General features: G+C 42.0%; 1 protein-coding gene across 1 annotated transcript in view; it reads right to left on the bottom strand.

Moving 5' to 3' along the window:
• Positions 1 to 14,715, bottom strand: part of LOC117207669 (frequenin-1) — a 45,020-nt gene extending 30,305 nt beyond the window's left edge. The window contains exon 1 of the mRNA XM_033448073.1: positions 14,324 to 14,715. Within this exon, the coding sequence (XP_033303964.1) occupies positions 14,324 to 14,387 (64 nt within the window). The 5' untranslated portion in view covers positions 14,388 to 14,715. The remainder of the gene's footprint in view (positions 1 to 14,323) is intronic.
• Positions 14,716 to 15,824: the final 1,109 nt, after the last annotated feature.

The following is a 15,824-nucleotide window of genomic DNA, read 5'->3' as shown; positions in this document are numbered from 1 at the left end:
TTCTTTTTTCGCGTAGAATCACCCCCTCTCCGCTTGTACCACCAGTTACCAACCACCCTGTATATATTGATATTGACAAAATCCGCAATCATTTAGTTGCCAATCCAATACATTAGGTTGTCCGGAAAATATCTTTCTTTCGCAAACGTGTTCTTTACAACAATGCACCTTCATACAAACGTGAAACCAAGTCTGTGAAATGTCTCAGTGTTTGTCTCAACAGAACAAAATGGATCGTACGTAATTCGACGAAATAATATAAAACAAAAAACGTTGTGCATCTATTATTTCTTCATAGAACGAAAGAAACTTTCCGGACAAGTTAATGTATGCTGCAGGTTCTACGGTGTGTGAAATTAACACACCGCGCTGAGTAGGTGAACTTCTACAGAGTCCGACCGAGTAAAATGTGAAAGCGGCCACGACGTAAATCCTTGTAGAAAATGAAGGAAAAGATATGCAGTAAAATTTGTTCGTTCTCGACTTAGTTTTCGAGAAAATCAAATTTGAAAACGTACCAGGTGTACTTGAACGTGGCTAGTTTCCGGTGTAAACGGAACTAAATAACCGACAGGAAGTTGTTGTATGTGTGAAAATAAGTGGAAAATGTAGAATAGAATTTTTCCACTTAGGGCTTCATTTTCAAGAAAATGGAGTTTAAACGCGTTTAGTTGAAGACTGGTTGTATAGAAAACGTCAAAATTGAAAAACTTTTAGCTTTCGTTGGGGAACGTTCTACGTACCGACGAGAATGCTATAGCATAGAATTTAAGCGCAACTTCCCGTTCTAGATAGTTTCTAATAACGCCAGACGATGACTTCGCAACGTCATCTTTATAGAAAAAAATATAACTTCCAACAAACATCATTAATTATCCTTTGGTTCTTGCCTACACCATCCATCTAAATAAATGGAACAGTTTTCGTTTCGACTAAGAGGCGACCCGTGCAGGCTTCCCTACAGGTACACTTTTTTTTCTCATTCATTTGGACTACATTAACGCGTATCTTCCCTTTTCCTCCTGAGAAACTTGTGCCCTGGTATTTACAGCGTTTCGTACGAGCGCTCTTCGGTTAAGAATGGACTAACTACGCGAGATAAACCAAATTTACTTTCCTCGGGAGCAAAGCGACTTGTGAAAAGACGTTATTCTACATCGTCGACTTATTTTCACACGTAGAATCACCTCCTGACGATCGTTTAATCCTGTCCAGCCCGAAATCAACCATTTTCAAATCTACCTGACATACTACTGGCTTGGCAACTAAGTGACTGCGGATTTTGTCAATAGGTGGTATTAGTTAGTTAGTTGCCAACCAACACAAATTTCGAAACTCGATCTTCTCGAAAACCGAGCCAAGAACGAACAAATTTTATTCCACGTGCGTTTGTCATTCTTCCGCAAGGAATCGCATCGTAATTTTACACGTTGTTCAGACGGATTCATTATACTAATTAATCGATAGTAACATGATCCCAAATGAAACGATGACAAACGTGGACGCGTAAAACCGATTGGCCGCGTTCCGGATTTTCGAACGTGGTCTGTGTGGTAATTCCAGTGGAACAATGTGATTCCTACGAACGATTTGCACTGAAATTTTGCCAACGATTACGAACGCTCGAGAAAACTTATCGAGCGGCGCTTCGAAATTTTCCACCGCCTCGGGGAAAGAGCAGCAAAGTGGAGAGTTTTGCAGAGAAGTTTGAGTCGTGCGGGCTACTTCAACACTGGCACGATATTTCCGCGCTCAACGATACCTTTAACCAAAAGAGTCTGGCCCGTTTAAAAGGACAAATGATCCAAACTGACTGAATGCAGCGATATTAATTATCCGTTGCAACAACCGAGTATTTTCAATCAGATGGTATCGCGGAACCGTCGTTTATCGCAACGCTGGTCAATGGCAATAGTCACTGTACCAGTCATTACTGCGATGTAACGCGTCGTATCGATGTATCGATAAATAGGGGCGTACAGTTTCGTCGATAGCGTCGATATATGGCTGATAATCAAATTATTTTCATTTCCCGCGGTTCGCTACACACGAGAAGATGGATTGGAAAATGAAGTACCAGCAGATTCGATACAACGTGAAATTGCTTTCCCCTCGAAAGCGCCTTGTTTCTCCATGTATTTATGTATTTACGTATACCGGCATCGTATGCACCGGAACCAACCGGCTGCATCGAACGATGGCGAGTGAGTAAGCAGTCGTTTAATCTTCGAGTGCCGACATGCCTCGGATGTATCGTCGATTTATAACGCCGTATCCGGTGAAGACGACGCGCGTGTTACTCTGCCCGTTCCTATTTCCTCTTCTCACCGTAGCTTCTCGGTAGTCCAATTACAATTTACAATTACGCTTATAATAATTTACAATTAGAAGGGCACGCCTGCACGCTACCGGAAGATTACGTGGGAAACGCGGTGGTCACGAAACGCGCGGCGACTCACCGCTTTCGATCAAACGCGATTTAGCGAAAATCGATCCACTTTACGCGGCCAAAGAATTCTACCGCTTTTTTCCATCTTGTCGATAAAATCGAGCGAACGCGATTGAATTTTACGTGAAAAACGAGAATTGGAAAAACAGCGGTATCGACGATGCAACAGTAGCGACGACGCTTTAGCAAACCGAATGTCAACGCATCCATCGATGTCGCTACTTGGCGATTTAATTTCCCATCGATATACAGGGTGGTTGGTAACTGGTGGTACAAGCGGAAAGGGGGTGATTCTACGCGAAAAAAGAAGTTGAAAATATAGAATAAAAATTTTTCGTTTGAGGCTTTGTTTTCGAGAAAATCGACTTTGAATTTTCGATCGGTACGCGTGCACTTTATCGCGTCTCGTTATAACGGATCTCACTGTAGATCGTTGTCTCGATAAAAAAATTAAAAAAATATTAAAAGAAAAAATTTGTATTCTATATTTTCGACTTCTTTTTTCGCGTAGAATCACCCCTTTCCGCTTGTACCACCAGTTACCAACCATCCTGTATATCGCGAGAGTTGCTAATAAGAATGTGTGGGTTACGTTTGGTCGCGTTGCTGCGTTTCTTGCGTATCGCAGCCGATTAGACAAAACACGCGCACGAGTATTGCAACTTCTTCAACGGTGATGAGAATTTTCGCCAAGTTTTCTTGCTTTTGAAAGCTTCCTATGGTTATTTGCTCCTAACTAGCGTCGCTCTCCTTCTTCTGTTTACTGTTGCACACGTTCTTCCGTATTGCACGATACGTCGAAAATGTCATTCTTATTTTACTATATCTTTGTCTGTAACACAGAGAAGTCTTGGCTATTCGACTGCCGCTTAACCGAAGTTCCGTATTATCCGAGGTACTTTAGACTTTGCAAAGTTTAATATGAAAGAGCAGGAAAAATAATAAAATGTAAATAGTTAGGTAACAGTTGCTCGAACTTTCGATTAATTTTTCGAATTACACTGAAGTACGCGTACGGTATTATCGAAATGTTTTTTACAGTTTTATTGCACGATTTATTAGCAGCCAACTATCGGATTATTTGAGATAGCTTCGGAAATTGAAACTCTACTGTACCCTTTTCGCGTGAATGAACCGCGTACTTAGTTCGCCAAAGTGAACTATACGCTGTGCACAACAAACAAACAAGTCTAAAAATTACTTAAGATTAATTATATTTTGCCCTAATGATTTTATTTACCGATTTCACATATTGTTTATACAAAGCATCAAATTAAAATTATACAAAAATATAAGTAAAATTAAAAACATCAAAGACGACTAAAGATAAATAAGACGACTTGAACGTGAAATTAAAAATTCATAATGCGTTTTAATATTTTTTTACAGTGTGATATCGTTCGATTATAACTTTATTTAGTCGTAACTGTTAGTGTAACTTTTTCATTAATTTTAACATCACTAAATTGGTGTATTTTATTCTATCGGATTGGCAACTAAGTGATTGTCAATACAACCTAATGACAAAATCCGCAATCACTTAGTTGCCAACCCAATATACTGTTCTTTAAAAAAGTAGAAAAAGCGATGCCAGGTAAGCAATAACTGATGGTGACAACAAAAAAAAAGAAAGAAAAAAAGGAAACGCGTTGCGAAAGTCAAAAAGGGAGATCTCCCCTTTCGGTCACGCAACGATGTTCACAGAGGGGAGATCTCCCTATTCGGTTGACTAAGTGTTAAAAGGATATCGTCGAGTAATAAATTTTCGCGTTTGCGGCCAAACGCCACAATAATGCGGCCATCATCGAAATGAATTTTCAGTGATTCGCTGGAATCAGAGGGACGGCGACAAAGACGAACGCGGAGCGATTGGCTTGAAATGGCACGGAAAGGAGCAAAAGCAAGCGCGTGGAACGGAAATTCGGTTGGCAGAATAAACTTTTGGTTAGCGGGAATTAGCATTCGCTCGCGTTAGTTTCCATGAGCGTAATTGCGTTGTGGTGTAGATGGAAGGAGAAGGTTGGTCTTAGGTTTCGGTGGTTGCGCTTCAGCGGAAAACCGGATGCCCTCGCTCACATGTCACACCGATCTTTGTACCACTGCACTGAATTAATGGACCGACTGTAACGTCGTTGTAACGCGATTACCTGCAAGTTATGCTAGTCGCGTTCTTCGCGAACAATAAATTCTGTCACTCCATTGTTGGAGATTATCCCCATCGCGATTATTTATTTAACGATAAATGGCATAAATTCCCATTGATAATGTACGATGCTGGAACCGAAGAAGCTACGTAGAACGCGTGGCAAACCTACAGTAACAACGGGCCATTACATGTAACGGCCATTACAAAATACAGCGCAGCAAATCTCTGAAACCATCGATGCCAACGAGGAAATCGGAGCAGGTGCGGTAAGAGTTGGCTGTATCGCATACGCGATTTATTATATTCGAGTTCACCAGAAAGGATCTGTAACGGTGTAGGAGAAAAGACCTTGTGAATCTAGACGACAGGCATAAAAATTTATAAATTGAAGGAGTGGTGGGCAAAAAGCAACGCTATCGATAAGCTTATAAAGGAAAAGCAAGTCAGCGCCGATTCTCCTTGACTCGAATGATCGTAGATTGAACAAGGACACAACAGGGCTGTGAGTTATTTTTCACGTTGCATGACTTGAGCCTTCAGCGACTTCCCACAGTTCTTAAAACGCGCACATTCTGCGGCGCAATTCGAGCGAGCGAAAGAGTCGTCGGTGTTCCGGTGACCATCCGTTTTTCAACCGCGTGAACAGTTTCGAAGAAAAAAAAAAAAAAATGCCGAGAGGTGGCGCAAATATTTTCGTAAATGCCGTAAACGATGGGACAGTTTGCCGGAGAGTGGTAGAAAATTTAGCATTCTGGACGAATTTATTCGTTCGATATGTCAGCGTCTCAATGCCTAGGGCAAAGGGTGGGGAGGGAAATTAAAGCGAGCGTAGCTTACTCGGTCGAATCGAAAGATCGTAATCGCGTGCAGAAGAGAAATAGGAAACGGTGAGGAAACGAGGCAGAGAGTGAGGAGGATTTGATCATGGAAAATGTCGAAAATCCGATTGCTCGAGTCAATTAAAGCCCATTAACCGGATCGAGCGTCGATTAATCGACCCCGACAGTTTTGCAGTTTCGACGATGCGCGCATCCCAGCCGTGTTTCGTTAATTTGTTCCGCTCGCCTATTTACAACTCGTCCGCATCTCCTCGTTACCTCGTGCCACGGATATTTCATTTTCTCCGGGATAATTGCCATCTTACTTCCAATCGATATTCGTATAGCGAGGCGAGGAGATTGAGAACATCGTTGAATTTTCGGGTCAGCCCTCTCCATGATCGAACGATACGTGGCATCGACGACTAGAACCTTTTTCGGTCGTCGTTGCTGCGTCGATCGTCGATCGATAATTCGCGCGCGTTACCGACGATGATCGGAGCGCTACGAGTTCTCGGACGTGTCGCAAGCAAAGATATTGCGCGATTTTCCTACGGTTATTGCCGTTACTGTCGTTATTTCGATATCGTGACTGTGAGAAATTTGGGCCGGGAAATTGATTGTGAACGTTACTCGAACGCGTTGCGTGTCACGGTACCCTCGAAACGGAGATTTCTGAACAAGCAATCGGCTGGTTCCGCGTGTCACGAAAACTTTCGTTCGATCGGTAAATGCGATGTCGAGACGAAGGGCGCACCGCGAAGATAAAATCTTTGCTTGGTGAATTTTAACGATTTCCTTGTGCTATATGTATAGCAGGTAGCTGTATCGACGCGTGGTGTCGCGACGGAAACGGCGGATATCGAACGCTTGTGTGTGTGTGTATGTGTGTGGAGCGGCGCGTTTAATAGGACAGCCACCAACGAAACGAGGAAATGCGATTCCACGGTCCCGTATGCCCGCTAATCCCTTTGAATTTCGAGATTTCGCTTGCTCCAGCCACGGGAAATAGGACGGAGATGTTTTTCAAGAGCAGACCGCATCGAAATTCCCGCAAATTCCGATCTCGTTGATTCGCGGCGGATAAACCGAACGCTAATAACTCTGTCGATAACTTCCACCGATTCCAACTTCCATGGAATCCCATCGATAAGTTGGCAACGTTATCGCGTTACAACGATCGCTCTGTTATTTTCTCGAATTTACTTTTACACTGTCTGTCCCGCCTCGGCGACGAACGATCGACGATGCTCGACGCCAACTGTCGTGCTCCGCGTCTCGTGGATAATTTCGTCTAGCTTATACGAGAATAAATTGATCGACGATAGTAACCTTCTTACATACGCGTTAGTAAACTGTAGGTCACTGGTCTAGAAATTAAACGTTGCACCAATGGACTCGTACCGCTGAAACCGACGTACACCATCGGTGAGAAAATCTCACCGGATATCATCGAACGATAATTCTCGCCAGTTTGTTCGTCTAATGAAAAGTTATGCCTCGTGCAAACGATAGATCACACGAGACTATGGCCCGAGTAACGTAGATCGTATCGCGAGAGCGCTGACAGATAGAATCGGAATGAGAGGAATGGCGGAAGGGTTGCCAGCCGGGAGAAAATACGCGCAAAGCGTGACGGAGCGTGTCGGTAAGTGTGCGTGCAGCGGCCAAAGAAAAAAAAAAAAAAAGAAAAAAGGCGAAGCGCGGGAAGCGGAAAAGCATCGAAATCGATCGGACCTACAACGTAGAACGCGCGACGAGACACCGCGTCCAATGTCGATGATCAAACGAATGATTCCTCTTACGGTGCATTTACGCCAGGCGGACGAATCCTCGTTTACTCCGCGTTCTGGTATATTAAGACTTTATCTCAGAATAGAGAGAGCAAATGCGTGGATGAATGTATTATAGAAATTCTTTATTCAGGAATGTTAGGAATTAGGATTTCCAGTGGTTTCTATCCTACGTGATAATGTATTGATTTATTACAGTGGATTAAACAGAGAAACGTTGATTATTTAACTTAAACTCAATGCAGTAGTGTGATATCACAACTCTCGATTAACGACTCTTCACTCTTCACTCTGCGGCTAACTGAAGACGAGCGGCTGCGGTGCCGAAATATATTGATGGCCGTTAAGTTTTCCGACCCTTTTGACTCGTCGGCGTTTGCGCTTTATCGTCGAGATTGTCGGTACTATTGGGTTGACAACTAAATGATTGCAGATTTTCTCATTAGGTGGCATTGACAAAGTCCGCAATCACTTAGTTGCCAACCCAATATAACAGAGACGAAAGAAGCCGCTGTAAAGAGAATCGTTGTGCCAAAAACTAAACACTAGAGGAGATGTAGAGTTTTCTTTGAAGCGAGACCCACTTCAACGTGGTAAAATTAAAAACTGAATGTGCGCACGTGTATTAGGTAATGGCTTCAGGACGTAGACGCGCGGACGTTCGCAGAGATTACACCGAGCGTTCTTGGATGCTTCGAAAACGCTTCGACAATTCTCGTCGCGGAAACGACGTTTATCGACTATTTTGTACAATAAGGATCATCTATACGCGTGTCACCGAGCGAGATAAATTAGCGATAGAAAAACCAAGGGGGTCTAACGAACATCCCGCAGGCCATCGAAATGACAACGTAGAGAATGTTCCAGTGTCAGAAAACAGTAACGAAAATAAATCCAGTCAAATAACCTTCACGCTGTGAAAACAATCCTGCCCACAGGTGACCATAGACAATGCACAATTACAATTCCAAACAAAAATTCAGTCAAATATTTGGACATGATTCTGGACAGAAAAATGACATGGAAACGACACATGGTAGACAAATCCAAGCAGCTTAAATTAAAATTAAACAAATTCTACTGGCTCGTTGGCAGAATAATTTACTTATAATTCTCAATGAGAATTGATTGCAAACTACTTCCAAATAAAAAAAAAAGAAAAGGAGACAGTAACAGCACGGCCACCTCTGACCTGGGCTCCGGCGACATTCCATAGGAGGCAAACCCACAGTATATAAATCCTCCTAAAATCAGCTCTCGAGATTCTATGTTCTAACATTCTTAACTGTCACTCTGTTGGATTCACGTAATAAACTCTGCCAGTATATCTAAAGTCTGACTTTTCTTCTTACCTTGCTCGTGAAACGTTTAAGCTTACACGAAATCATTCGAACGACGCGAGAAAACAACCAGTGATTTTCTTAATTTCACCATCACCCGTGTCTCCGACGTGACACAGAGATAATACAATTTACTTTATTTCCACTGATTATGTGCACGTTCGTGCGGCTTAAAAATCGCGTGCAACGTTGCACGTTGTTGATATCGACGATATCAGCGAAGAACAATTATCCTGCTGTGTAAACGCATCGTTACACCCTTGTAACGGTAAAATGCCAGTCGACAAAATACAGGAACCAACCGCGGATTTGTATTTTTGCGAATTGACGTACCGTGTGAAAAAAGGCATACTCGACTTTAAATGAAAGATGAAACACTGGCGATCCAATTACAATTAACTATCTCTATATCGTTTTGATTTTCACTGTTCTGTTTCGTTTTAATTTCCACCGTTCCCCTTCGTTAGAGCAGAGAATCGGCCACGAAATGGATAAATATTGGCTTTAGTAATATGTACACGAGTCACGGTGAATATAGCGCGGAGAAGTTGATATAACGTGGTTCGATTACCTCGTGTTGTACTTACGCGTTTCCACGTTCGAATAATCGCAATTCACACCGAGTGCGTTGAATGTTCGGGCAACTGGCAGCAACGCAGTCTTGAAAAATGCACGTTTCCATGGGTCCGAAAGAAGGCAGCGATCAGAGAGCCATTTCCTTGCGAGCCTCGATAACGATAATTCCAAACTTGTTTCGCCCGAAGGCACTCGTATTTTACGGACATTTCGAAAGGCAAGCAAACCCCAACAAATGGAACAATATTAGATTTACACTACGAAAACGGAAACCACCAAATATTCAATTAAATGGCACGCACATAACACAAACAAGGCAAGTTAAATACCTAGGACTCCACTTAGACACACAACTTACACGAAAACAACATACTAAATCAATTATAGACAAAATACGGATAAAATGTACTGACCAACTAATCGAGGCTCTAAACTGAGCATAGAAAATAAACTAAAAATCTAGAAAACGATAGTAATACCAATTTGGACGTACGGAATGCCACTATGGGGGACAGCAGCAATGAGCCACATAAATAAACTAGAGGCGCTACAATCGAAGATACTAAGAACAATAGTCAACGCCCCATGGTATGCAGAACCGAGGATATACGCAAAGACTTAAAAATACCAACGGTCAAGAAGAAACCGACAGGTACGCGGAAAAATATAAGGAAAGAACGGCAACACATCCAAACCAGCTGGTTGCTGAAGCGAGCAAAACTCTCATAGAAAGAAGACTAAAAAGAAAACACTCCACTGACCTCACTAAAGAAATAAAATAGTCAAACTCGAAGACGTATTCCGTTGGAGGTAGCCATCCACGCGTTATTTAGCAATTAAACCATAAAAATTTACCGAATGTCCAACTGGACTAATTGTAAAGTACAAATTAAATAATAATAAAAAAAATTTTCGTAAGGATCGTAGCAGCTCATGGCTGTAGAAAAAGTTGAAACGAAAATTCAAATCTGCGAGAGACTCATATTATCGTGCCTTTGAATACTAACCAAACTAAATTGTTTGGTTTGCAAGGTAAATGAACTCTGGACAGATTGTTATTACCGTATATCGATATAAATTTATGAACGTGCTATCTATGAGCAATTAGTATTATTATTCTTTCTTCGATTAGTATAGTGGCATTGAGCGAGAGACGATTATAATTGGCATACACTATCTCTTGTACTTGTACTGATTTTAATACATCGGATTATTACGAATTCATCCACTCGTTTCTTTATTAAACAAATCTACACGTTATAACGAGCTCAGGATCGAACAATACTAAACTAAAGGAAAGTTTGAGGCAATTCGTGGCGATAACGAAGTCGCAAAAACGGCGCTGATAGATAACGTTCTCGTTAATGGCGAACGATAATTACGTCGCGGCAACGTTCGTAAATCAATTTACGTTTCGTAGACGCAAGAAAAGAAAGCAGCTAACTTGATTTCGTGCGGGGATGCGTATCGAAGCTTCGATATACAAAAATTGATAAACCATGCGATACACTGCGACATTAATTACGCGCCGCGATCTACCGACCAAGATAATTGTACGAGCAACTGTCTATCAGATGGACGTTTATCGTGAAATCGTGCGATAAATTCCTATCACGTAACCGATTCTACGAATCTTCTTGTTCTCGACGTATGGGGCACCATCCATCAATCAGAACGGTTCTGTTTTTCTTCCAGTTCGCTCGTTCGATTTTATACTTTTACGGTTATTTCCACGTTTTAGTTTTCCAACGAATCACCGAAAATACATTGCGACCTGTTCAGTGGACCGATCGGTTTATCGCGACGCCGTTTTCCATTCGAAACGTCGATATTTCTAACGACACTTGAACGAAAGTAGACGACTTTTAGTGGCGACAACATTCTGGGCCAACGGTATCGATTTTTGCAACGGTGCCGTTAACAGGACCTTTTCTTTTCGAAAGTTTCCCGGACTCGCGTTGCGCGATGGTACACGCTCCAGATTGATGAAATCTTACGAGAACGCTATTTACCGAGCCAGCATGTTCTACCTCGATACTCGCACTCGTAGTTCACGAGTTGCTTAACCGTTTCAGTCGCAGGGGTGTTTGAAAAAACAGGGACGAAAAATTGCAAACAGCGCGATAGCGCTTGTCTTAATCCATTGCGAAGAGAAACAAGCGGTGCAACAGCGCTCGTCATATTCGTTATTTCTATGAAATACATCTATGTTATTATACAGGGTGGTTGGTAACTGGTGGTACAAGCGAAAAGGGGGTGATTCTACGCGAAAAAAGAAGTCGAAAATATAGAATAAAAATTTTTTTTTTTTTTAATTTTTCCATCGAGACAACGATCTACAGTGAGATCCGTTATAACGTACCGCACGCGTACCGAGCGAAAATTCAAAGTCGATTTTCTCGAAAACAAAGCCTCAAACAAGAAATTTTTATTCTATATTTTCAACTTCTTTTTTCGTGTAGAATCACCCCCTTTCCGTTTGTACCACCAGTTACCAACCACCCTGTATATGCATACTATCAGTTTATAAATTTTTCGAGTTTTGTTCGATAAAAATTATTGAGAAGATAACACTGAAACACAAAATACCGTGAGTCGTCCGCAGTGTTCAAATGTACTCGCACTTTTTCACATAAAATCTAAACAGCGCGATCGCACTGCTTGTGATTCAAACGGTTCAAACACTTTAACTGCCACCCCGAAATCAGATGTTTCGCTCAGGACGCCACGGGAGTATTTTTATTATTCAAAGCATATAATGGCACAATAATAATAAATTGATGATGTAAGACAACATTCTTGCCCAATGAACCGTTTATCTTATTGGTGGCCACGGGTGACCACCGTGGCGCCTTGGTAACTTTTGATAGCGACATATTATAACATACATATTTCAACAAAACATTCGCATTCGTTATTTCGTCGTAAGCAAAACGTGCAGAATATAGTGTTGAAACGTGTAGAAGATATTAGTGAACGGTATTATGATTATTTTTATGATTTCGATGAAACATTCTTCTGAAATGGTAGAGGTCCGCAAAAAAGATTATGTTTCTGATAAAGCAATGGTAGTGGTAGATTACAATAGAGGAAAATGTGCTGTAGATTTATCAGATCGAACGATAGCATATTCCACACTACATAGAAGAACCCTCGAGTGGTATATAAAATTAGCTTTAGAGTTATTATTAAGTACATCAATTTCAAACGCGATGATACTCTATAAACAAGCAAGAAAAACAAAAATCAAGGTATCAGATTTTAGAATGGCACGCGCAACGCACCTTACACAGTGCCGTTCACCAGAGCCGTCAAATATATTTATTCGACAAAGATCGCGACACGAAACGCAGAAGAAAGAAGGGAAAGCGTACCTGGCACGAAAATTTTGCAGAGAGTGCTATAAAAAAATGTTAAACAGTTAGGATGAAAAATTGCTAAGAATCGGACCGAAAAGGTGACCACCTATCGTCCAGCTTGTATTGACGAGCCACATTTATGTTTAAAGTGTTTCAACACAGTGCACCGTTAGATGCAACATTTGTTCTCATTTTTTTTTATCGATGTTCTAATAAAAATGTTTAATCGTTCAATAGGGCACTTTTTATTTCAAAGTATATTCTATTTATCGGTTATATTCAAAATGCCCTAACTGTCAATTTCCATTCAATTTCTACAATTGTAAGAAGTTCAAGCCACCGTGGCATCACAGGCCGGTCAAATATGACCAACGTGGCATTCAAAGTGTTGATAATTTAAAAAAAAAGCTCGATATACGCGAGCAAACCGGAGAAGGAGAAGATCGTGTGGTATCTGTTACGAACGAACCCAACTAGGGACGTTGTCTCGGTAACAATAAGAAAGCTGACGTTGGATTTTCACGTCCACGGTATATACGTGAAATTCGTCGTCGCTGGATTACGTCTCTGTCATAGTCCTGATACGTAGTGGTATTTCCGCGATCGTCCTATCCGCAAAATTATTCCATCCTCCTAAATATTATTATATCAAGGATAGCTTACACTGTAATCCTACAATATTGATAATAATATAATAATAATAATACCTATGCTGTTAAATCGTAATCGCGATTGTTTCTCTCATGAGTGCGCTCACGAGTGTTTTATTTGGATATTCCATCGCCAAGAAGATTTCTTCGCCTCGTAAAAATACAATTTAACGACCGGACCAGACCAGTTAAAACTTTAATCGCTGATCAAACGTCGAAACTTTCGATCTCATCGATAATTTATATTGTGTATTTTTTTTATGAGGAAGAGGGAATGAAAGCCAAGCGAAAGCTTCGCAAACGAACTCTAGGCATTTAATCACGTGCATCTTATCGTTGTCCCTTTCGAAATACGATTTCTTCGATCGAAATTATCTCCGATCTCGGATCATTAAATGGAACGCGACACCAACAGTCTGATCGTTCTCATTGTCCGCTGATAATTCCAACGGAGCAGCGAAACTTCCATCAAGGATTTCCTTTATTCAGAGGTCGTCCTTGCATCGGCAGGCCAATTTACATATCTATTCTAACGTTGTTGATCGTCGTTGATTGAAAGCTCGTTGCGATCAACGAACCTCCATTCTTTGATCGCTCGTTTTATTAAGATTCCTTAACGATCTAGCAGAGAACGCTTCTTAACGATTTAAGCGAACCCGTGCTTTGACGAAAAAACGTTTCGCCGATGAAACGACTGTTTCCCGAAGATATAAGGATTTGTCGATTCCGTGACTTTTCATTTTTCCGATAATCGCTACCCGCTTAAACGGCATCAAACGAAAGCATTGCAGAAAGATCTCGGTTTCCAGCAACGTAGAATTATTAAATCATCAAATTATGAAAAATACGTAGATCTAAGCTAGCGAGTTGTTCGTAACTCCAAGAACAGCGCGAGTGACTCGGTACGAATGACGTTCAGATCCGATAAATCGTCGTTTCCTCCGGCGATGAAACGTCGCGTTTCTCGTTAAACAGGTGGATACGTGGCGTGGCGTCGCTAGAAAGGGCTGCGGCTGTCAACTGGGCGGCGTGCTCGGGGCGTGTAAATATGCAAAGGATGCGACGTCGAAAGAGAAACGACGTGGCGGAAACGAAACGTTGAAGGGGGAACTGTGACGGGTAATTTTGTAAAAAGCATGATATAAGCGGCTACAGTCTGTCTTTGCAACGAAAAAGTAACAACGAAACTCACAATACGTGTCATTGGTGAGTCGATCGATGGTATCCTGTTTCAGCTTGCTGTTCTTCTTCCCCATGTTTCTCCACAGACTTCTTTCGCTTCGCGACGATCAACCTTGCTCGCGCTGTAGCTTTCTAATTTTCCTCTGTATCTTCCAACACCGAAACCGTCTCACCGCCCGTTTTGCATCTTTCGCGTTGTTCGAAGGTCAACCGGCCGAGTTTATTCCAAAATAATTTAAACGTGTCTATAGAAAGGAAAGAAAGCGCGAGAATGTCTGTCCCTTTGTCCACTTTCTCTTTTGCGGATCAGGCAACCAACGGTCTCGTGGGAAATCCTCCACGTTGTCTCAAGGTCGCTTCGAGTTTGCCGGCTCGCGTTCGTCCGCGAGATTTTTCTCTTTGAAAACGTAGCAGCTGATAGTCGCTCAGATTCGTTCGCAAGCGAACACCACGGACGAAACTCTGTTTCGCGTTGAGAGGCTCCTGATTCCGGATTCACCTGGTTTATATTCGGTTTATAGCCGAGGGAACTCGCGCGTCACACCAACTCCAGTAGATGTCTGGAAAAGTCGGTTTTCGTTGGTAGCGTTGCAGACAACGGTTCGATGCGATATCGTTCTACATATTCGTTTTTCTTCCGCCGCGCCGCGCCGTCGCATCTCTTCGAAGCGAGACGCGAATCGCCAGGGACTCCTACGTTCGTCCTTGAAAAATTTACTTTGCGGACAAAACAGAGCAGACCAGCTGAGAGCGAAATGGATTTCTGCTCCTTTCGCGTCGCGTCGGGACAACCGGCGAGTGGATTTTCTTTTCAGTTACAACGAGTTTTCGAGAATTTATATACCGATCGAAATGTTGGGAAATCCGCAAACTCGTTAACCTACTCGTTAGAGGAAATATCAGGTCGCGTTTCGAGGCTTTTTTTCTCTCGCAGATCGTCGAAAATACGTACGTGACCCAGAAATGGCGATGAAAATAGGAAAATGGTTTTTAAACTGCTTGGACGAAGTATAGCGAGAAGATCTTCGTTTAACACTCCGATGAAATCACTGTGCCTGGTGCAAGGAGAAAGTACGTGTTGAAAGTGGAATGATCTGAGCGGCTGTTTATAGTCGCAAGTCGTATGAAACGATAGGAAAAATAGCGAGAAACGATTGCGGTTGTTAAACGACGTTCACGATCATTTGCGAATCGAACGAAACGATTAAATCGCACGACGATCGTTTAATGCGTTCGGTAGATCGTTGACCCGATCGTCGCATCGTTCCAAGATTCTACGCAGGAATTTTCCCTTTTTCTGTTCGTTCGAGAAGCATCGAGCAAATGAATTTCGATTGAAGTTCATCGAATCGGCAAATGCGTTCCGTCGAGCAACGTAATTCCCAACTTGATGCGACAACAGCTCGCGCACAGACTGTTGTTTTCCTATTCGCTTTCCGTTATTGCGTTATCCTATCTGAGAATAATTGCTTCGTTGTTTGTTGCATTATTCACCAACGTTTCCTTAGGTA

The sequence above is a fragment of the Bombus bifarius genome, unplaced genomic scaffold (genome assembly GCF_011952205.1).
Source record: "Bombus bifarius isolate JDL3187 unplaced genomic scaffold, Bbif_JDL3187 scf7180000008045, whole genome shotgun sequence".
In the NCBI taxonomy this organism is placed as follows: Eukaryota; Metazoa; Arthropoda; class Insecta; order Hymenoptera; family Apidae; genus Bombus; species Bombus bifarius.
This window is presented reverse-complemented; position numbering and strand designations above follow the sequence as displayed.